Source organism: Papilio machaon, chromosome Z, assembly GCF_912999745.1.
Source record: "Papilio machaon chromosome Z, ilPapMach1.1, whole genome shotgun sequence".
NCBI classification, from domain to species: domain Eukaryota; kingdom Metazoa; phylum Arthropoda; class Insecta; order Lepidoptera; family Papilionidae; genus Papilio; species Papilio machaon.
This window is the reverse complement of record NC_060016.1, coordinates 5,238,452-5,262,333: the sequence shown is the minus strand read 5'-3', so window position 1 is coordinate 5,262,333 and position 23,882 is coordinate 5,238,452. Positions and strand designations below refer to the sequence as shown.

The 23,882-nt window shown below is 34.6% G+C and overlaps 2 protein-coding genes across 2 annotated transcripts; both read left to right on the top strand.

The window, feature by feature from the left end:
- The first annotated feature begins 2,952 nt into the window (after window positions 1–2,952).
- On the top strand, window positions 2,953–14,583 carry LOC106717055 (forkhead box protein F1-A). Its single transcript, XM_014510742.2, has 2 exons — window positions 2,953–3,720; window positions 14,176–14,583. Exons 1-2 carry the CDS (start codon window positions 2,997–2,999, stop codon window positions 14,430–14,432), a joined length of 981 nt encoding a protein of 326 aa, XP_014366228.2. The 5' UTR covers window positions 2,953–2,996; the 3' UTR covers window positions 14,433–14,583.
- A 2,085-nt stretch (window positions 14,584–16,668) lies between these two features.
- On the top strand, window positions 16,669–18,948 carry LOC106717052 (protein SERAC1; the record flags this gene model as incomplete). The annotated part of the gene is made up of 1 exon (XM_014510739.2): window positions 16,669–18,948. A coding segment is annotated over one exon (2,262 nt), but the record flags the coding sequence as incomplete, so codon positions are not given.
- Between the last annotated feature and the right edge of the window lie 4,934 nt (window positions 18,949–23,882).

Genomic DNA, 23,882 nt, shown 5'->3' with positions numbered 1-23,882 from the left:
TTAAACTCAAAAACTACTCACCCAAAAACGTCAAATAAATGTCCGTTGGGTACGAGTAGTACTCATTTATATGTTTTAGGAGAGACATTTGTCTTCTTTTCAAAAAATTGTTAATATGAACTTTAGGTATATCAAAAGTTATACCCTAGTTTAACTACCAAGTAATGCCTTAAAATTCGTCTTTCCTCTATCCTATTGGGCTGATCGGTCGTCCGAGTAATTGGCGAAATAGAAAAAAATCCCATTGCGCCGATTGGTCCAATATATGGGAAATTGTGTTGCCATTCAACCGATTCTAATTTAAAAGTGTAGATTGCACCTCGTGACTCTTATGTGTGAACAGGAAAGGCGAATAATGAAGTTTTGTTGGTCTTATTTCTAGCATACCTTAAACAAACTTTCTAACTACCCAGCTCATAGATTTTGCTAAACTATAACATTTAATAGAACTTCGATTATTAAGCTTACTTTACCTTTATTTTAATGTCACTAATTTAGTTGAGCTATTTACTTTTCTGGTAGGTTATCTGTTATTCCGTTTATAAAGTGTCGTTAAAACGTTAACATAAATAAAAACCAAGCAAATCTAAGCAACGATACACGACGTGACAATGACAAACTTTGTACAGACATAGTGGTTAGAGTTAGTACCGACTGCCGGTTTGTTATTAAACACCAAGTTATTAGAAGTGATATAAAATATGTCGGCTCGGCGTTACGTTTCATAGTAAGATATGATAAAACTTCTTTTGTGTTGCCGACGTATATAACATTGTGCAAGTTTGTTGTGCTTTGTTATGTTTTACTTTGCGATTATTTTTATCAATTTTTTTATATGTAAATGAATAGTCAAAAACGGATTACCTTTTATTATAAGACAATAACTCTTATACTAATATCTATTTTTCTGTCCATTTCTACTCCTACTGATATATAATAAAGCAATCAAATGACAGACACATGTTAGGACCGATGGGAATATGAATCCTATGGCTTCCTGTTGGGGTCTTAAGTTATTTTTTATAAAAATGAATGTACAGTGTGCATACATTTTTGCGTTCAAAATTATGTGAACTTGAAAATTTACGATAACAATTCTTTTGGTTCTGGTGGTCGAGAATCAATTTACACCACTCATAAATGTCTAATTGCGTACCTAAAATTAAGGCGAAACCGTAAAAACCTCAAAGATAACATCACTGGATCGTAAAAGGTGATGAATGGAGGGTTCAAGATCAGGCTACGTCCGGCGCCCGCGCAGTACGCGCGCCATCTTGTAGGCGGGGCCGCGTCCGCGCGCCCGCATACCCGAGTATCTCTCTCAAACTCTCCGCGCCGCCGAAACATTTGCGGGAAAGAGCAAGTCAGATGGATCTTGGCCGTATCTTACATAAACTTTTCATTGTGAACAGCGCGTGCTGTTTTTTCTTCTGTTTTTAGTCAGCTGGAGATTTAATAGAACGAGTACTAACTCGAAAATATTCATTCTACCTACCTAAGCCCACATGTTATATCTGATTACGTATGTATGCATTTTATATATTCACTATATATAAAACTAAACTATACAAGTGTATTTGTGATGAGGTGTTAACATGACGATAAATATGTGTGAACAATAATAGTAGCAACGGTGTTTACTACTGAAGCAATTGTTTATGACAAAGATCAGCAACCCTGCTCCCGTCTGGTCGCGTTTTACGTTTATAGAGATACTTAATGTTAATTATTAAAGTATTTGTATATTGCGACACGGGAATTAAATTTAAACGGTAAACGCGTGGATCACCGCTACGAATGCCGCCATGTTTGCAGATCAAAGTGTAAAAGGAACGAAATAAACTGCAAGAAGTTTAATTGCTGCTTATTGTTAGTTAAGCAAATTTTACATATATTTTGTCTCTCTTATGGATAAATGAAATTGAATAGCTTAATCGTACTTTAAATGTGTAAACGAGTCGAGGCTTTAAACAAATCTTTAAAACAATTTTCTAAAAGACTTACATGGACCGGCTGTTCACTAAAGACTACCAGGGTACTTGTCGAACGATTTTAAAACTTTACACGCCATAGTAAGATACAAATTTGAGTAGATACGTTTTTTTACAATGACTTCCACGACGAGCATGCTCCAGTCATATGAATCACTAGTCACATGAAAATCGTATTACAAAAAAGCACCTTATCACCCGTAGATAAAGAACGTTTTTGTAAACCGACGATCGTTTACACGAGACTGAGTAAATAAATCCGGCAAGTTTAATGCAAAACTTTTGGTTTACGCTTTATGGTAAATATTTGGTATACGTCGTATAACTGTTTTATAGATCTAGTAAAATGTTTGCTTTAATTGTGCTAGGTCAAGAGCGGCCGTTCGACAGGCGTCCTTGCGACGGATAAATATTATTGTCTAAGCGGGTTTTCCGTTCTTTAGTGTTTGTACGTAAATGTTGATGATACAGGCTGTGGGCGAGGGTGCAACGACCGCCGGTGGACTGCTGCCCTCCACTCCTGCTCCACTCACTACACTCTCCTCTTTTTCTCCCTAGCTCTACCGTGGATTTTGAGGGTGACGTCGCCAGGTGTAGGAACTGTCAACTGGAAACAATGGAACTCAATAACTGGCTGTTATACGAGACAGCGTGGTACCTAAATGATAGCACAGTATGTTGTTGTGTTGTGCCTACTTGAACTTACTATGTTCTACTATATTGACGCCTCATGAAATAGGTAACTAAGGTAAATAACAATAAAGTGTAAAGTGGGAGTCATCATTGGTTATCAAAATGGAACAGCGTCAAAAAATTGATTAAAAGCATTTTCCAAATTGCAAAAGATTTAAGTGTGCTGAAAAGCGTGGGTGTGGCGGGGAAAAGAAGACGCATAAATAAGGGGCAGGAGGGGAGCGGCGCGGTGTGGGCGGCGGCGCCGGCCGCGCAGTGGGCGGCCGCACTGTTCCCCGACTCGCGGCTCGACGCGCACGCGCCCGCGCACGCATGAAGACCGAAGACCAAACCAGCGAGGAGGCGGCGCGCCGCGCGCCCGCCACGCGCAGGCAAGAAAAGCCACCCTTCTCTTACATAGCCCTCATCGTTATGGCGATACGTCACTCTCCCAACAAACGACTCACCCTCAGCGAAATATATGCCTTCTTACAACAACAGTTTCCCTTCTTTCGAAGTTCCTACCAAGGCTGGAAAAATTCAGTTCGACACAACCTCAGTCTAAATGAATGCTTTGTCAAACTTCCAAAAGGCTTAGGTAGACCCGGTAAAGGTCATTACTGGACAATAGACCCATCGACCGAATTCATGTTCGAGGAAGGTTCATTCAGACGGCGGCCTCGTGGTTTCCGGCGCAAGTGTCAGGCGCTGAAGCCGCAGTTCGCCAGCGGCAGCTACCTGTGCGGGGGCGGCGTGGCCGCGCTGCCGCCCTCACAGCCGACGAGCTACGAGCTAGCAGGGGGCAGTAGTTCGAACGCCGGCGGCTCGACCGCTATAGATTACGGCGCCTGTGCTTACTCCCACGCGAGCTCTGGTGGTCAGCAGCTAACGTACGGGGGAGAGTACTGCTCGTATGGAGGGATGGCGGAGCGCGAGTGGCCCCTGGCGTACAGTGCGGTGGACCCGACCTACCGGCCGCCGCCTTCATCACCGCCTTCTCGACACGACTTGCCCGACATCCTACCAAACTATCAGTATGCCGTCGCTAATGAACATGGTAAGTCTTTTCTGTTTTTAATTATGAGATAATAATTTAGATAACCTCACAAATATGCAATGTTTTTAATTACTAAAAAAATCGCGTGATTTAATAGAACTAGACTAGTTACATTAAATCACGCGATTTTCTAGAGGATTTCTGGGCCTAGCGACAGACATTTGTGTTTGAAGGCACACATTGCTAAATGTAAACACTACTGATAACAATTTGGTTTACTGGTATTATTATAACCCGAACACAACGGGTATAAAAACCTATGTTATTATTCAAAAAATATATAATACTTACTTTTCTAATTTATATCACTAAGTAATTTAATTTCCTGTCGATAACTTATATAGTATATATTTTTTATTTATATTTATTTTTCATTAAATGACTACCTAAACTGCTAGTTGTATAAAAAGTCATTTGTACACATAGAGTACTTTTACTGTAATTAATGTGCAGATGAGGGTTGGTATCAGTGTCACCGTTGGTTCATGAGACCAAAATCTCTGTGTAAAACATGTCGTCATCCCTGTCATTATCTTAGACAAAATAGAGATAACAATATGCTTAAAACGGGAATTTTGGTCTCAGAAACACACAATTAGTCATGTTTAACTTGTCTAAAGATTAAGGAAATATGAAAGTAATTTTTTTACCACTCGAACGGTACGACGACAGCCTTACCGTCTTCGCAATCCACAACTTCTGTTTCACGTCACCATCTCAAGTGGTGCAGCAGCCGTCGAGTGCCAAACACATTACACTCATAATAATGTTCTTGACGACTTTACTAACGGTATGTGCTACCGCTTCCAATGTTCCTTTAAACAATATTATAACCAGGTCGATAGGGTAAGCAGATATTGTGGTTTGGTACGATCTTAGTACAAGTCTTTAGCGGGACATTTTTATATTGACTTTCTTGATAATCGTCTGATAATATTAAAATGCAGAGTTGCAATTATTCTCAAGTTTTTTTTCTCATTCTTGATAACTAGAGTTTGCAGATTTGTAGTATAAGTATATACCCATTAATTAACTTTTCGTTAAGGTAAATAAAATTTAAATAAAAATAGCATTTTGTGTATTGCTTAATGTCAAAACAAAAAACATAAAATTAATTATGACTCTAAGAAGATTTATGTGAGAACTTAAGAAAGTTTTAGTTTTATATATTACTAGCTGTCGACCGCGACTCCGTCTACGCGGAATTAAAAAAATACATAATAAGTTGCTTATGTATTTTTTTAATTCCATCCATCCATCTAAACATTCGCATTTTTAATATTAGTATGATAATGGGGCAAACGAGCAAGCGGCCGCCGTAATACGCCAAAATACTGAAGTGACCGCTGCCCATAGATATCCACAATTGCAGATGATTTGTTACCTTTATTTGCAAAGTAATCTTTAAAATCGTAGCTTATTAGTCCAATAAATGTTTACAAACTTCAGTAGAATTTTAATTAATAGTTTAAATGTCATTAGTGCGTGCACTATGATAACTAAATATGGGTAAATCTACGTACGAAAGTAAATGTTTTGTAGCTAGATGAGATTGATAAACTACTATGAATAATATCTTGAATATTATGTACATAATTTATGTCCACTGCGTCGGAAAAATATGACGGATTTAGATGAAATTTTGTGTTAATAAACGCTCTATATTTTAAATAAATTAGAGCACTATAAATAGAGCGACGGCTTCCAATCTTTTGCAATATGCAAGATTGAAAATTTAATCTTTAATGTGTAGATTTACAATACTACTCCAAAAATAATTATTTCAGATTAAAAATGTTGAATGTTAATTTTTTATTCCTGAACAAAAATTATTTTCGTAGTAAATATATTGCAGAATGGTTACACTCATTTTTTTCCGTTATAAATTCAAAGCTTAACTCTCTTTAAATTATGAACTCCTGGTGCATGAAACTATTCCGCGCTGTAGGTAAACTTTTGTAGTTGTTTGTATACTATACAAAAGTAAAAAACTAACTACAAGTATAGTATTACTATCTGACGCCCGCGACTCCGTCCGCTCGAAATTAAAAAAAAACTTAATAAGTAGACTATGTGTTCTTCCACACTATGTTTTACATCTGTGTCAAATTAAAAAAAAATTCACAAGTTTTCTTTAGTACTTAAAATAATTCTGAAATACTCCACAAGTCGCCGCCTAAAAACTTTTCTGTTTTAGTCTATGTCTGAACTGAAAATCGGTTATTTTTATTGTTCTACCCACATTGTTGCATCAACTCTACGAAAATCAGTTGAAATTATATTTTAAAGTACGCCTTTAAACAATAAATAAAATGATTAAATTCTGATGACCCTAATCGCCATTTGTAGATAAAGATTTTGACCTCCGCTTACTTTGTTATAGCTTGATAGCATACCGATCAAAATTGCTACTCTACATTTTAAAATCTTGTGTCGCACCCAAAATCTTTAATTGGCCACTAAAGGTAGTACTGCATGGTGTAGTAATATGAAGAAGCAGCAGTAAGGGGATTAAGTAACCTATATTTGATTTTTTGTAACAACTTTCTATCGAATAGTTTTTTCATATCTATCCATAACTATAACCTATCAGAAAATGGCGCCAAGTAGTTCTATATACAGGGAATTCATAATTTCAGAGGAGTAAATCTAGTCCGAAGTTATAAATGTGTCCATTGTTTTCCGGTAAAAGACTATGGAAATCCAGAATAACAGTAACGTGATGTCTCCTCACCCCTAAAAGGTATTTAATACGTTGAACTACTAATAAAATTGTAGAAAAATCAGATTATTAGTTCACACTATTTAAATTTATCAGCCCTATTAGAAAACAATATTCTAGGTTCCTCGAACAATCATACTGTGATCCTTAGGAGATGAGGAAAAATAAAGTTTATTTTGTTCAGTTAGAATTCATTAAGTTCATTTGTATTTCATGTATATTGCTTGTTTTTATTAAAATATCTATGGGCCAGAAGAATTAGCCCAAAAAATATGATGAATCAGTAAGAAATTATAGTTTTATTTCTGTAAAACATTAGTTAATCATAATAAACTTGGTAAATACCGTATCGTGTCACAATGTATACTTCTCAGCGCTTTCACTTTCAGTATTTGTCTGAGTATTGATTCGCAAGATGCGTTACTGAGTGTGACTTTAGTTGTAAGCAACCTAAATTGATAAAACCTTTAAAACTTACCTTTTTAAAGTGCATCATGTTATTTTACGGATCATATTTAGTTTGTTAGCAATTTTTTGTGCCAACTTTGGTTAATACTCCTCTCCATTCTATTTAAAAATTTCCTTAAAAAAGTGAACACTAAAATAAAGTTCATCACAATTGGCTTAATCTAGAAATACTTAACTGATTTGTTGCAACGAACTCTTGACAAATATTTAGTCAGATCTTTTTGAGATTTTTGCAAGTAGCTTCTTGTTAGTTGTAATAGATAGAGCAGTCACCTCTTTGTTCTAGCGGCATAAAGATATTGTCACAGAGATAATATGCCCAAGATTTTTTGATACTATGAAATAAGTGGTTTACATAAAATATGGTGTTATCAGTTTGTGACGTCACCACCTGCCTCGAGTACCAGGAGTACATGATTCATGAGAAGTTTCATGCAATTCGATCAATACATTGCCCTATAAGATATTCATGCGCAGTTTGACGTCACTACAATACTTTCACTTTCAATATGCGCAATATTGCGAGTTCCTAACATATCCTTTGTTCAGAGATGCGCAGTAAGATATACGACATATTTGCTTCTCTGAAGATCGTAATTTAAGAACTATCTAATAAAGGGCTAAATCTAACTTAAATGCGGATAGTCATTTCAATTCAGAATTTAAACATATAAGAACAATTTTACAGCGTACATAGATGTCTATTAAATACTGTGAGCCGAGCACAGGGCCGGATAATCGACGATTTATTGCAGTCCATGTGCGTTTCGGGCTGTTTCTTAGAAGCAGCAACACTCCCTTACGACGGTCATAAAAGCTGCGGTAACATGTGCAATGGCAGCGATTCCATCGCTTGCAGCGCTCTGCAAGCGCTTGCTATTAGTTCGAAGCGTCTGTAAGAGGCAATACAGTTAAATATTCTTATTCTACGAAAATGCAATATTAATAAGTTTCTCGTTTTACCAATTCATTACGCTTTAATTATTTTTAATAAATGAATGTAACATATTAAAAAGAGGTATTAAATACCCATAAGTTTTATTTGAATGCTCGTCTCTAATTTATCAAATTTGTAATACTCGCCATGAATTAGTACCTACTTAACTGAATTAAGTGCAAACATAATCGTAGCTTACAATCTTATAATCATTATATTTATCATCATCATTCATAAGCCAGTGCTATGAGCTGAGATATTGTTTACAAATTAGTTGTAAAACTTAATAATTAATTACTAGTTTGACGATGAGGGTACCTAATGTATGTATGTAATTTAATTTTGATGTATGTAAGTTTGTATGTAAATTTACCGAACCGTTTTTTGACGAGTCGAGATGACATTGGATTCGTCATCATTCACGGAGTGTCATTGAGTAAATTACATCGGCATAAAACATTTGAAGAGGGCGGAGGTAGTACATTTCTAGATAAATTAGTGATAAAATTGTTCAAATCTCACTCGTCATACCTTTTTTACATTGCTAAATTTGTTTTCGACGTTTTATAGTGTATTCTAAAAAAATAAAATGTTTTGTTTAAAATTTAATCTTATTTACTTTTAAAAGTAGCCAATAAGCTACCACATGTACAATATCTAGCGCCATTAATTGTATCAACAGTCTCAATCATGATATATCTTCGCGTTAACTTTACATATTATTTTTTAAAGGAATGTTTATCCAGCAGCTTCTTTGTTGCTCACTAACAATATATCTATTGATCCTACATAATCTGTTAAACCTTCACGATTAATCTACAAAAGTATTGATCACTTGTCATCCGCCTTCAAGTGGCCTCCCGCAAACTTGATTAGGTTTCTTCCATCTTGTGGGAGGTGAACTTACCCTGCGTCGACTTCTATGTTGTTTTTTATTTAACAACTTATTGCCCATTAATACGCAGATATGAAATTATTTTACTGCTATTTATCACGAGTATAGATTTCAATATTTGCTACTGATAAAACTATTTCTTTTGATTGATTAACCGCCTTCTTTCAAATAATCATTCACCAAGCTCTTCTATGAGTAAGTAAGCTACTCGTATGTATACGCGTAAATTTTTAAAACATTTTTTCTTGAAATAAACATATCAAATGACAGTTTATTTATGCAGTCTGTACATTTTTTTAATGAAAATAGTTATCATTTTAGAAGTTCAAACATATCAGTTATATTGAAAGACACTCATGTGGAACATCATCGAAGCAGAATCGTAACCAATGTCGTGCTTGCTCATAAAAATGTATGTAAGTACTTATCTTTATTGATAGCCTACACCTTGTTATTTGAAGTCGATTAAATTTAAAACTAAGGCAAGTCGAGAGCGGGGTGATATGTTTCGGTTTACGCAGAGATAATGGCGTGTTACTTTCCGTACGCGCCATGGTGACTGCGCCTGCGCCGCCCGAGCGCCTGTACGCCCGTAGGCACGTATGATCTGTTTACACATACGCCCGTTTGTTCGAGCCGTTTGATCTTTATAAATGCAATAGGTATTTCAAGAATACCGACGGAGGAACTCAGACGCGAGCTCGCTTTAATGAAAAAGAAAAAGACGAGAACGATTTTTAAGAACGACAACCTTGATACAATGTTTATTCCTGGCTATAGGTGCTCCGTTTATGAGCATTTTTTATTTAGCGTAACTGACATGTGTTTGAAAGTTTTAATTCAGTCCTGGATGTAGAAGGCGCCCGTCTCTCCGCCATTATAGATTTCATTTTCAGCTCACGGTTAACCCGCTTAGTGAGGTCATTCTGCTTGTTCATAATTATGACTGATACCTAATGTTTACATGCCTTCAAAGAAGCTTCCATCTCAAATTGATACAAGAAAAAAATTATCTGACAGTAATAGGGAAAAAACATTTTCTACACGTGCTATATTAATTTCATCCATACATATATTTTAGGGTTGTTTTAGGCCACAATAGGATTGTAGAAAAAAATCTAAAACATGTTTCACGAATAGCAGAAGATAACAAATAAAAGGTAGTTATTGTGGCTACATCGCCGTAACTCTACAGGTTGAGCTTTTGTGATACCGGACATCGCCACTTGCATTAGCTGTTAGTGTTTTTGTTGTTAGTCTTAGAGTATAGTTAGTACTTATGACGAAAAGGGAAATAAATGTTGATGACTATAAAAGCCGAAGAAAATATGAAAGGAATGGAAGACTTTCTGCGTAAGATAGGATTGAATTCAGATATGACGACTGATATTAAAAGAGGTCACTATGACAAATGACCTTATTAAATATATTTTTATAACACTTGTATAATACTAATCTTACTAATGCGAATGTTTAGATGGATGGATGGATGTTTGTTTGAATGTATCTCCAAAATGGCTCAACGGATCTCGATTAAATTTGGCATAGTCTGGAAGAACACATAGGCTTTTTAAATTTTTTTTAATTCCGCATGTACTGAGTCGCGGGCGACAGCTAGTATAACTAATAAGACTAAACAACGCAATATAGCGCAAGCAGTAGCGCTATATCGGCATCAGTTTAGAAACCTTTCTAAACGTGCGTTAAAAATAGTCAGTGTAATTGACACGGAGATCGATGCATTTTACAGTTTTAACGCGATGTGTGCGGTCTGCGGCATCGCACGTTATTTCTATAAAGCTTCTTGCACGACCCGCTCTGTAACTCCGCACCCGACTAGATTAAGTAAATACATAAAAAATACATACACTAATCCCCGACGACGAACGCCGGAACAAAATGATTGCAGTTCACCCTTTTACCCCTTCAACCATACATCTTTGTTTATCTTGTTTTTATAACCGTAACTCAATATGATGCAATCATTAAATGAACTGACTTTACTAACCCAAGGTTTGTGTGTTTATTTTTTTCTTTATTGTTTTACAAAAAATAACTTTAAAACATAAAAGAATCTAGATAAAGTGATGCATGACAATATGTTTTTGTATTATTGTTTTGTCACTGGAATTTTCAATAACAATGGAAAGAACGTCAAAGTTTTAAATTGTGCATAATAATATCCGAAAACTAATTGTGTCCAAGAAAAAGTTCGCAAACTTTTCACGTGACACGAAGCCAATAAGGTTTTAGATTTATCATCTCTTTTTTGGACCAAAGTATATCAAATCAATAGTTTTGTTATGGTACCTTAAATTTTACGTGAACTACTGTATGACCATGGTACAAGAATGTTTAATGTACTGTATGTTACTGATAAAAATATATTTAATAAGTAATTTAAACTATGCACTTATGGAAAATGATCGACTTTGACAATCGGCTAATTGTAACTATTTTGCTTCGAGTTAATTTAAATGTATTCAATAACTTTAAGTTAACTTTTATTATTTCAAGTTAACATTAAAATTGTATATTCATTTTCTTGGCGTTATTTCCTTAATTATTTGTCGCCCGCGTTTATAATATTAGTAAAATTAAATTATTTTGCAAATCTAGGATGGTTCGGAGGCGCAATACCAGATTATCTTCGAAATTATACACCGTCCGTGACCTGAAATAATGTCCCCTTCACGATCTCCTACAACAGGTACAAATATTTAGTTAGCTGACTTAAAATCAAAGCGAATTGAGAAAATAATATGATGATCATTTATTTGTAAAGATTTGTAAGCAATGCCGTGTTAGGTATACAAAGGTACCTTAGTTTGTTTTTGGTGATAATTAAAACTAAGTACAAAATAAAATGTCCATATCCTTAGTATATTTAACACGACTATTGTAGATTATCTGACGTATTGCGTCCCGGTGAATCCTTAATGCCCAAAACTAACCAAATGTACCATCGCTTTGTATAGTTTTCCTCTGGTAATAATAATCGGAAATAAAAACTATCACTCGACCCGCCCCGGCATCGTAAAACAATTTATTAGGAGCACATAACATCAATATAAAATGAATTATCTTCTTTTTATTGCTGTAGTGACATTAAAATATTTAGACTGCCTCGCGCACCACAAATATCCGGCATTCAGGATTCACATATATCGCTGGCGATCATTCCGAATAATAAAAAAGTGTATTTTGTTCATCATTATCGTTATTTGCTGTGCGATTTATGCGAGTTCTCTTTGCGTTTTATTGTTTTTTTTGACAGTTCATTACCCTCTAGTATTTCCCACCTCACCTGAACGCACCACTTAAAAAACTATAAATCTATAGTTAAACGATGGGAGCACTGAAACGGGCGGGATACGATACGAGTGGCCCCGGCGCGCGTCACTCGTCGCCGCTCAACTTGGAGCAATTTATCCCATCGCCAAAGCCCTCGACTTGCTACCACGATCTGGAAAGTGATGACATACACCAGAACGCACGCGAGCTCACTGAGTGCGCACTTTAATTTTCGATCACCAAATTGTAAGTCATTTATCGAAACAAATTACACATTCGCCGCTTTTAAATATTCGATGTAGGAGGACGGTTTCGGCTGTTCCCTTATTTCCTATCAAAGATTTTTATTTAAATATAGCCGAGTTCATAAAATTATTATTCGGTTCAAATACCTAACACGTGTTGGGATTCTGAGAAAATAGAAGCTCCCAGTAGGATTTTATTCCTAAAATCGTCGTATTGGGAGGTTTGTTTAAATTACGGCTATTAGGTATTTAAGTGTTCCACGTGGCCGACAACGGACGAGCGGCAGGCAGAGCGAGGCAAGCCAGTGGAGGCGAGGCGAGGCGAGAAGCTGTCGATGGGAACGCGGCCGTGCAATTATAGCTGGCCTGGCCACGGCTACACGTTTCTCATGAAACATGTAGCTATGTAATTTTACGCAGCCGTTACATGAACCAGCGCGTTATCAGCCAACTCAACGTATACGACCGCTTTTATTTTACTCTATCCTTTGATTTGGCTCAAAATTATTTCATAAAACAGCTTTAAAATAATTTTATGTTACACATAGACACTTCTACAGTTCTAGCTATCGTTTCTTCTCATGTCTAGCGATAGTATCCGGTATAGTTAAAAACATTCTTTGTTTAATATAGCTAGAAAAAGACACGTTAAGGAAACCTTTACAAGTCACCGTGGATATTATGGCAACATTTTTATAACATTATAGATTATTTTTTGTTTCACCGGATTACTGTATTGTATAGTAAGAGTAAAAAATGAGGCACAATTCAATCTCAAACGTACAAAACGCAGAGCTACACGCATCATGTGCTATTTCTGTTTATCCTAAAAATGTAAGACTGAAACTAATAAATTATTACGCGCAACAGTACAATAGAGTAAAGATGATACGGTACGTTAATAAAAGAACGGTTCTTTCATTTCCATTATAAAACCTTTTTAAAACAATTGTACAAACACTATATAATAACGATTGATTAGGTTAATTTATTTTCAAAATTTTGCGCCAAAATTTTGATTTGTGTATTTTTTAGGAATATCGAAAGTTAAGGTAATAAACTGTACAGTTTCAGTGGCAAAACGTTAGGTAGATTATAATATGTATATCGATGGCTCTTACGAATAAGGGTGAATGTGCAAATTGACAACTTTTCAGGAGAGGCTCTCAAAGTTTCAACCATATAGAAAAATAGGCAGCATAGGCCCTTTTAGTTCAGCAAAAAATTATATTTACACTTGTAAATGTGTATTTTGTCTAATGCATGTTATTAACTAAACTAAGCGGTAGCTTTTAACACGAAAAAGTAAAAATCATTAATTTGTTCCTTTGACACATATATAGGACCCATCGTTATAATCAATGTGGGGTTACAGTTTCGAAAAATCATGCCTTTCTAGTTAATAGAAATCATTTTAAACTTTACGTTGGTGTTTCCTAGTGTCCTTTTTTGTAGAACTAATATAGTTCTACATTATCAGTTTTTAAATGTTAAACGTTTAGGGCATAAGCTGTCATTTATTCTCGTTTTTACTTTTTAATAAAACATGCTTTGACAAAATAACGATAGTCTAAGTCTAGGGGTCTGTTTCGCAATGTCTAAGTAAAGTGCTAGATGACTAACAAATAATTTAGCTGGCACATAATACTTTATGTCAAAATAGTTTCCATTTCGGTTTCACAGCTTATTTGGAGATTGAAAGTAGCTTATTCAGGATTTACTTGGGCATTATGATACAGACCTTAAATATAATATTAGAAAATGACATGTATGAGTATATTGTTGCTATTTTGAAGTGGTATATTATAAGTAAATAACATGGCTTTTGATTCTAAGAAAAAAACATAAAACATTTAATTACCATTAGATGTAATAAGATATTATTTTTATTCAGGTGCGGCGCCGATGTTTGCAGGAATGCGCGGCGTGCATCAACAGATGCTATCAGGCGGTACGTTGACAGCGACATCTATAAGCGGCCTCGGAAGCTTCGGGCACCATCTCACAACGTCTCTGCCGACCCTGCCACCGGATCGTAAACCATCAACACCAATCTCGGGGCTAGGCCCTCCGCCCACCTCTTTACCAACGCCTGTCCCACCTCCTTCAACATCAACCACTGTACACTCATACTACGATCACATGATATGATCGCAACAAAAACTTCGTTCCGTGACTTTATTCAAGAAATCAATTGATATTGCCCGTAGAAATCCCGAATAATTTCGGACTTATCAAGGACTTGACAATTTAGATGTTTTTGTACTCTATGCTAAAACTTTGGAGATAGGAGAGGATGACAGGAGACATCATTATTTGTATTTAAGTGTTACTAAAGCTTAAGTAATATCAATTTATACATTTATCAGTCTGATTTATAATAATCTCTTATGAAGATTGCTGTAATGAATGAAAATAGTGAGAATTTAAACAATTTAGGAAAATGTAGTAACTACTTATAATAAGTTTGCTATATTATATTGACTTCGAGTATTGTAGTTGTTACGTTTGAATGGTATTACATACGTGGATAAGCTAGGATATGAGATTAATTTCTATATCTAAGGGGGTTCACACACTACATTTAGCTATTAAGAAAGTACAAGAGTTTTCAGCGCATGAAATCACGATCTCAAGCAACTTACATTTCTAAAGTTTTTGTAATAATTATTATAACGTATATTTCACTTATGGCTGCTTAAAAACTTGTGCTTACATAAATGTATTACTTTTTCTTATGAAACTATATAAATAAAAGTAGATATGTAATTAAAGAAGAAAATAAAACGATTAATCAAATATTGGCCTCGCAAGTTTCCAAAAAGAGAGCGTTTTTTCGTTCTTATTGTTTAGTCTTCTTCTTCTTGAGGTGCCTCTCTGACTAGCTAAGGTTGGCGGTCAGTTCTCCATATTTCTGTTTATCCCTTGCGAGGCGAAACAGTTGGGCGGCACTCGCAATTCCAGTCCACTCTCTGATGTTACGCAACCACGATTTCTTCCGACGGCCAACACTCCTTTTGCCGGCAACTTTTCCCATCAGGATGAGTTGGAGGAGATCATATCTGTCGTGCCTGAGCACGTATTGTTTAGTATTGTATTAAAAACAACAGATCTATTTTTTCATTTATTTTTAAAAGTGTAAGACATATAATTACATTTTAAAGCTCATACGTAAACAGAAATATTTTACAATTTATGCGAAGTAGTACACGAAAGTATAAGAACGAGAGGTAAACTTACTACATAAAATTTAGTGATTTGCTAGAATATTGAAGATTAACGAGTTAAATTGTGAGTCATTTCAATTAGTTAAGACAAAACATATCTAGGAATAAATACGACGGATATTGTATGTTAACATGACACAGTTAGATGTAATTTTATAATTTTAAGTTTGTTTTTTTTAAATAAATTATAATTATGAAATGTTTTTATTTTCAAAAACTCCCTAATATAGCTGAAAAAAAATAAGAGTGATATATAAAGAACATTTGTATGTCTCTACAGGTTTAAAAACAAGTACACAAAAGCTTTAATGATAGCGAATAATGTGAGCTCAATGTATACCTATCAGCTTGTTGATTGAGGTTTTATTTTATTTTTGACTTGGGCGTCGCCACACGATGATCTAAGCTAGGTCTACGGGAGCAGCTATCATAAATATGGTCTTATCCGAAGTAGTTATTGTATCTATTTTACATTTTTTAATTCTCTAGGTGAGGTAGTAACTACCCCTTCCTACTCGCCCTAGCGAGCTTAGATTTAATTTCTAAATAATTATTTCTTAATTGATATACATTCTGGATTCAGGGATACTCACATATATCCTGGAAATCGACGTTCATAATAACATATAACTTGGTAATAGGGTTAAGTGAACATCCTTAATTTCTCATCATACTAACCAGATTATATGCGATACTTCATCCATTATTATAACTGTCGTCACACTGGTGTTTTCTGGATTAGAATAACTGCGACATTACCTAGCCTAGAGGTTTGAGAGTGCCTTATCCATTTTTAAGCGTTTTCACGATGAACGTTTTTTGTAAGGTGCTCAATTTTTAAAATCAGTACAGTCATAGATTATATATAGGTGTTGAATTTAAAAGTTACCACATTTAAAAGTTACATTGTTACTGAAACAAGCTTTATATAATTTAAAAGATGGGAAAATTTAGTTAATTGGATTTACTAATTGAGTTTTTTATTTTAATTATATTTAAATTTGACTTATCTGGAAGTAAGATTAATTTAGCTGTTGTATTAATTATTTTAAAAGTTTCAAATGTCAAACGAGAATCAGTCTAATAAATGTCAGTGATCAACAATCAACTGTCAGTGCTTGTTATGTTGAATTTCATAATAATCATAAAATAATAAATAAATACAATTTTATCATGATATCAATATGGATGATAGATTTAAGCGTTTAATCAAAGGTTTTAAAGTCATTTCGTTGATTGGTGGATGTGCCGTGTTAATAACTTATCATATTCGACAGACATGTAGATCTTTAGACAAAATTATCAATCTAAACGTTCTTGACGCGGAAAAAAAATATACACCAGAGTATATATATATTGATGATCCGAAATTTGATTTGAAAATGGTACAATCTACAGAGACACGGCAATCAGTGGGCTTGTCTCGTATTTGGAAAAGTTTGAGAGATTCTTTGGCATCCAGACTTCTATGGCTATGTCGTCACGGGAATCAAGAACAACGCGATCTCGCTCTACAACATTTAGCTTCTTTTAAGAATAATAAGAAATGGGAGTGTTTAAAACTAGCTCAAGCTCTCGATATGAACACTGCAGTGTTACTTGCTCGTACTCGTGGAGCTGATTTACGATACTTTTTACCCCCGCCAATACATGTACGAAGAGCTGCTTTATCCTCTGAGCTCATGTCTTTCAAATTACGTGATATGATTGTTGGCGTTCAGAGAATAAGCCCACATAGTTGTATCAAATACTTTTTGTCTAAATATTTTGCCAATCTACAGGAGCAAGCCATGGAGGCTGACAATATTCCTGCTAAACCAGACGTAATAAGTGAAAGAGAGCTGTGTATGTTGTGCCTTGATGCTTTATATCACCATATTATATTGTTTCATTCTAAAAATTATATTGACGATAAATCAACTTCAACACTGATAAATATGGATCTATTGCCTCGCTTAGCTGAGTTATTTTTAAGATATCGTAATGATGTTGACATGGATGTATGTATACTGAAAATTCTTACTGTGATAAGCATGCACACAGTTTTACTAAAAGATTTTTTTCAAAATGGTCTGATTGGTGAACTCTGTAGACTAATAAAATCGGAGGATGTTCGCTTGTCCAGCTCTGCAGCAGTATGTCTTGCAAACCTTTCTGGGGAACATTGTTTCCGCCCTGGATTATATCTATTACATCCATTGTATCGAACAAGAACTAAACCAATGTGTGACACTTTATTAATACATGGGCTGAGAGGTGGTGTATTTGTTACATGGCGCCAACGAGATCCTAAATGTGATGGACCACTAGTTATCACAGATGTAAAATCTAAAGTTAAATGTGGAAAGCCTTGTGTTGAAGAAGAAGTTGGTGTTAACTACATGGATCCTGAATTAAAACAGGTACTAGATGATTTAACAGAGATGGATGAAGAATCTCTGTTATCAAATATGGAAATTGTGTTGCAGGATATACCAATCGAGGCTAAAAGGGATTCTACAGTAAATTCTTTTACTGCAGCAAAAAAAAGGATTGCTTTGATTAGGGAAAATGAGGATAATTGTACCTACACCCATTGCTGGCCCAAAGATTGGTTACCCAAGGATTGTAAAAATTTAAGAATTTTAGGAGTAAATTACTGGAGTTCCCTTTCAGAATGGTTAGAAGGGTGTCCATTACAAAGTGCAGATATACCCACTAGAGCTGTTGAATTGATCCCAGCTTTGATAGATGCCAGAGTTGGTCAAAGAAATGTGCCCATCATTTGGTTAGCCCATTCAATGGGAGGACTTATAGTGAAACAACTTCTCATTGAAGCTGCAGAAAGTCAAGATGATTTGCAAAAGATTTGTGAACAAACAAAAGCTGTTCTATTTTATAGTACTCCGCACAGAGGTACTTCTCTTGCTAGTCTGCCTCGAGCAGCTGATGCAGTGCTGTGGCCGTCACATGATGTAAAGCAATTAAAAGAAAACTCTCCTATACTTCTAAACATACAAAATAAATTCCTGACAGTTGCAGATAAATATGACTTTGAAACCATCAGTTTTGCAGAGAGTATGCCTACTTTGGTGACAGCTTTTAAAGTTCCAATGCACTTTGTTGCTGCAAATTCTGCTGATTTAGGACGTGGTGTATTTTATCAGCTACCTTTAGATCATTTGACTATATGCAAACCTGCATCAAGACAATCCATTTTATATACAACAGTTATTGACGTCATTCAAAGAACAACACATAAGAAATGTGAATTGCAGTATCCCAATATATTTCTTGAAAAATTTTACAAACTATTTTCATGGCGTACATTATTTAAAGCCACAGGTGTTATTGATTCAATTGAAGACACTCAGTATAAAGAAAGGTTTCGATGGTTTGAGAGAATTATTCTTGACACATACACGGGCAGCTGTTCCGACTAGACAAATGTTAAAAACTTCTCAGCATAAAATTATATTTGAATTTTATTAAATTGTGACATGCATGTAAATTATTATTATTTGTGTAATTTGTATAAAAATTAATGAAGCTTAATTTTAAACTGTGATATTTTAATATTCTTCTTTATTATTTATTATTTCTTTTAGTTATTACAATATATAGAACTGTTATTTATAAAAAAATGTTCTTGACTATGCTATGTTTTTTGTTGATGGCAGACTTAGTTTGTAATTATTTAATCACAATATTGTCAAATGTAATGTGTGTTTTATTAAACTTGGATTTTAATGCGAGTTCTAGTTGTTTTATTTTCTTTATTAGTGATAATAATAGTACATAAAAAAAACATAACTTTATCCAAACAAGAATAAATATGATAATGAAACAAGCCAATGAAGATTATCAGTGACTGGTTTCTTTTAAGAAATAATTGTATTTATTTTTACAAATTTAAATTTTTAGTCAATAATATAAATTTTTCAGAATTCTAACGTAAATCTTCTGCAGTGATCATCGCGCAAGAAATATCTTCATGATTAGTTTTGTTGAAAGAAAATCGTCTTACTGTCGTTTTCGTTTATGCAGCATGCTTATTTACAGCAGTAACATTTGTTTAAAAACGTTTTCTTTTTTACTAAGAATTTATTTTTTACTAATTTTGGTGTTTATATAATAGAATATTAAATTAATACGATCGATTAAAAATAATTTAAACTTCAGAAGATTTCCTTCTTAAAAAAATGTACCTGAAATTAGAAATCTAGGTGAAGTAGTGATAAATGGCGCTGTAGGCCCTGCAGTTTTGAAGTTCTAGTCCCCTTCCCAATAAGTGGATTTTGCGGAGAAGAGGAGGTGAAAATAAGGAGAAATTCTTTGTAACGTCCCATCTTTTCAAAGTAGGCAACGCACATGCAACTTGTAAATGACTATGGGCAGCGGTCTCTTCAGTATTTTGGAGAAATCAGGAGGCATCTTGCTTGTTTTTCATCTTCTATCGTAAATAAAACACAGCAAATGTTTTTCCTAGTAAAAGATAAAATAAAAGGCTACAAGACGTCCTCGGCTAGATTTCACACTAGGTTATTATACCAGGATCTCATAAAATAATATGAGGAGATTGTACAAATGACATCTGATGAGCATTCAGATCCACTACACAAACTTTGCTCAGTAAATTTTCAAGTTTTTATAGTAGGATTTATAACCTAGTGATAGATGGCGCTGAACAAGAAATCCTTCCAATATTAATTACATTTCAAAAATATACGAATTAAACCAAGCTCTCATAGTGTCATAGTTAGCAGACTTACATCGCTTCTTACTTCATTCAGCAAATTAAAGACTTCGTTCATTACATTTTTTTAGCCAAATGTTAGTTTTTGTGTGTATCCTCATGTGCGACATATTGGTAGACCAAGTAATTTAAGCCAAAACAGACCTGAAGTTCTGAAATGAAACATGAAAACTAACTAAGTTTTGTTTTTCATAACTGGACCCATTACCTAAATGTCATGGGCTCATAAAACAATTATAATTTTCTGTTGATAGTCCCAGCTTTGCTAAAAAGAACACGGAATCCCGATCTACATGTAGCGTCCCCGGGTCATACAGGAAACATTTCCATATTAAGAACTTTTTTCGAGACCTCTTTATATGTTATGTTTTCCTAGTAAAATAGATAAAGTTCAACACGGCCTCGAACTAGATTTTTTCAGTAGGTGTTGTACCAGGATAACATAGGATACGAGGAGATTTGATAAGCGAACATTTTAAACTAGTAATAAAAGATGGCGCTAAGAGCATATTTCATTTGACACGTTCTTATTTGTTTCCGCCTCAAGTAGAAAAGTTTCGCTTATACAGAACTAGATGGCAGTATTTCAAAACTAGTTTGATGTTTTTTTCCAAGACTGTTTAGACTATTTTCAAAACTGTTTACCTATGAAATAAACAACTTGCGGAAAAGATAAAAACATAAAACATCAACAGAATAGCAGGCGAGTAGGATATTACAGAAGACATGCGTGATGTGGAAGTAATTTCGTTGGATGAGTGTGGTGCCGGAGGCCTTATGTCTTCTTTCCCTTCCCACCAATTTCTTAAAAAGAAAGGATTTGAAGGGAAGTAGATTTGATAGAGGAGGGGACAAATATGAAAGGTAAATATTCCACCGTCGATTAGAGGTAGGCAGCGCATCTGCAGTTGTGGATGTGCATGGGCTTCGGTCGCTTCGCCATTTCGGCAAATTCAGGTGGCCGCTTCCAACTTATAACATTTTTTTAATGATTACGAAAAAAAATTTTCATTTTTAAACCATATTTTAATATACTACACATTAATAAGTTAAATAAATAAACAGGTAGTATAAAGTCACGAATTAATTTCCCGTGTATTTGGTATGAAGTAGGTAACCGTCGGTTCTATATAGCGGGAGGCCGGGTTTCATCGGACTTTAACAGGGAGGAGGGATGCTGATGCCAGCAGGAATATTATAGACTTTTTTTCTAAATCCTGCCTGAAGTCGTGTGCGACCGATAGTAAGTAATAAGTGTATATATAAACAGAATCTCATAATCAATCAAATCAAACATGTAATTTAAAAAGTATTACCATAAAATATTTACATCTAAAACTTACAAAGTTAATAAATAGGAACAGAGTGCGAATCAAGAGAAACCTATAAAACTTACTTTAATACGTCGCATTAATTATATAACTTGCCTGGCAAATATTTGTGTGAAGACTAATATCCTTTCATGGTAACTGAGTGTTTTCGCTGAAGACAAAGGACGGGCTGTGTTTCGGAGACAGTCGGGGATCGATACAGTTCCACGCCGAGTGGTTCCCATAGAGACGTCTTGGCCGAAGTCGAGATACATGAAACAAAAGTTGTATAAAAAGTTATACTTTTAATAAAAATACGTTTCTTTTTTATAAATCAACTTTTGTATCACAAAATTGATTTTGGTAATAGATTTTATGAAACAAAAACAGCTGATACTTATTTAACTCTTGAAATTTTTGGCACTCAAGATTTAGTAAAAATTAATAATTATAAAGTTTTTAAATCTTTGTTTAGATCTTTCGACTTTTCTGGACCCCTCATGGGACCTTAACGTAATGTACATTCCCTCCCCCCCCAATTCATGGCCCCGTATAAATTGTTATAATAGTTTATATAAAAAAATTTGTGGCTATCACCTAAAAGAAAATAAATAAGTACCTACCACATTGACTGCGACTAAACGTGATTGTTGTCATAACAACTTCACTGTTTTGACTTCTAGTATTCAGTTGTTAACCTTCATCTACAGATCAATCATTTTGTATACCAATGCACATTGTTCATTATTGTTCTGTGTACTCAATTTGTCCTCGGTACAAACAGTATACAGTAAGAAAATTACAGTAATTTTAATGATGTTTCAATTTTATTTTTTAATACAAACCTATTAAGCTCATACTGATTTACAATATTTGCATATCTATGAATTGTTTTCTTCCACAGGGTGTCTCCAAAAAATGTTACCAGCTTCATGAACTGGATGCAGCTATTCATTAAACTGGATAATGTCGCATTCCAATTCTCTCGCCTACATTCATGTAAGTAGACTATTGCCGATAAATATTTAATACTATCTACCTCGGCTTCGCACCGCAAATATATATAATAATATATATATTATATATATTTTGTGATAATTATTAATCACATATGTGTGTTAATGTATTTTTTCTACATTGCATAATAATAAGTATATATTATACAATTCTTCTTTACTTTTGGTAGATAAGGAAGTAATGTAGGTGTTCCGTCAAACAAAGACCTTCGTTTGTGATACGAGCATGGTCGTTCATAGTACGTACCCTGTAACCCTGCGTTTAATAATGTGCTATGAAGAAACATGTGCGCTCGGTACTCGAGCGGGTGACGTAATGGAATGATGTCAGAGGCCAAGCCCGCGAGTTCGCGCATTCTAGCTCGACGATACCGAGCCATGCAGGCTAAAATTGTATTGACACACACGAACACCACCTTTGATCAACATTCATTTTTTCCTATAACCTCTGCTTCTATATAAATGTAGGTCTGATTCTGTTAAAGTCTGGCCAATCTGACTTTTTATATCGTATATCATGTATCTCTTTTTTATTTGATTGAAACGAGGTAAGTGTGTAATTATTAAGTCTCTGTGTAATTATTAGGTCTAATCTCTTGTTTCTCTTTTTATTGTGAAATGTCAAAAATCATATTTAAAACGACGAGATTCTAACCTCCGAATGGTGTTTCGGATAGTTGTACTTCCTTTAGAGAAGTATCTTTTGTCCTTATTAATCTTTACATTGATGATCGGAGACTTTTCCTTTTGAAATTTGTAGTAAAATGTAAACAAACAACTTGTAGACTAAATCAGAGAAACAAATTGGCTGTGTGTGTTGCAATGCATTGGACTTTGATCAAAACCCTTGCATAGGTAACTATGGACATAGTATTACTTGTGTTTACTAGTAAGTAGCCGATACATACCAACATAAAAGCACTTCCTTAAACGTCAAAAATCATTAAAAAATAAAAAGGAAAACTTAAAGATAATGACAAATACTTAGTAATATGTAATCTTTAACCTTCTTAGGGAGTAAGTGTTCAGTCACTATGTTACGTGCGAAATAGTATTAGTTTAAGTAGGTACATACTTTTCAATTACGTAACTAGGTGTATATCGAAAAGGGTTAAACAGTTTCAACAACCATTACGTAATGGAAAATTTCAACTCCGTTTTCATAAATGTCTAGAATCTATCCCTATAGATATCTATATAGGTATGTCCCAGTTTAGCAATAGGCATTTCGAAATGATATTGTATTTATATGAATATGTCAGAAAGAAAATTTGCCGTTGTCTTCTTCAACTTTAAAACATGTAAACGTTGCA

Excerpts from the sequence above, each read along its gene's own strand:
- LOC106717055 (XM_014510742.2), top strand. The coding sequence starts at position 2,997 with ATGAAGACCGAAGACCAAACCAGCGAGGAGGCGGCGCGCCGCGCGCCC. Across the intron at positions 3,721-14,175 it reads TGCCGTCGCTAATGAACATG|GTGCGGCGCCGATGTTTGCA; the intron begins GTAAGTCTTTTC and ends ATTTTTATTCAG.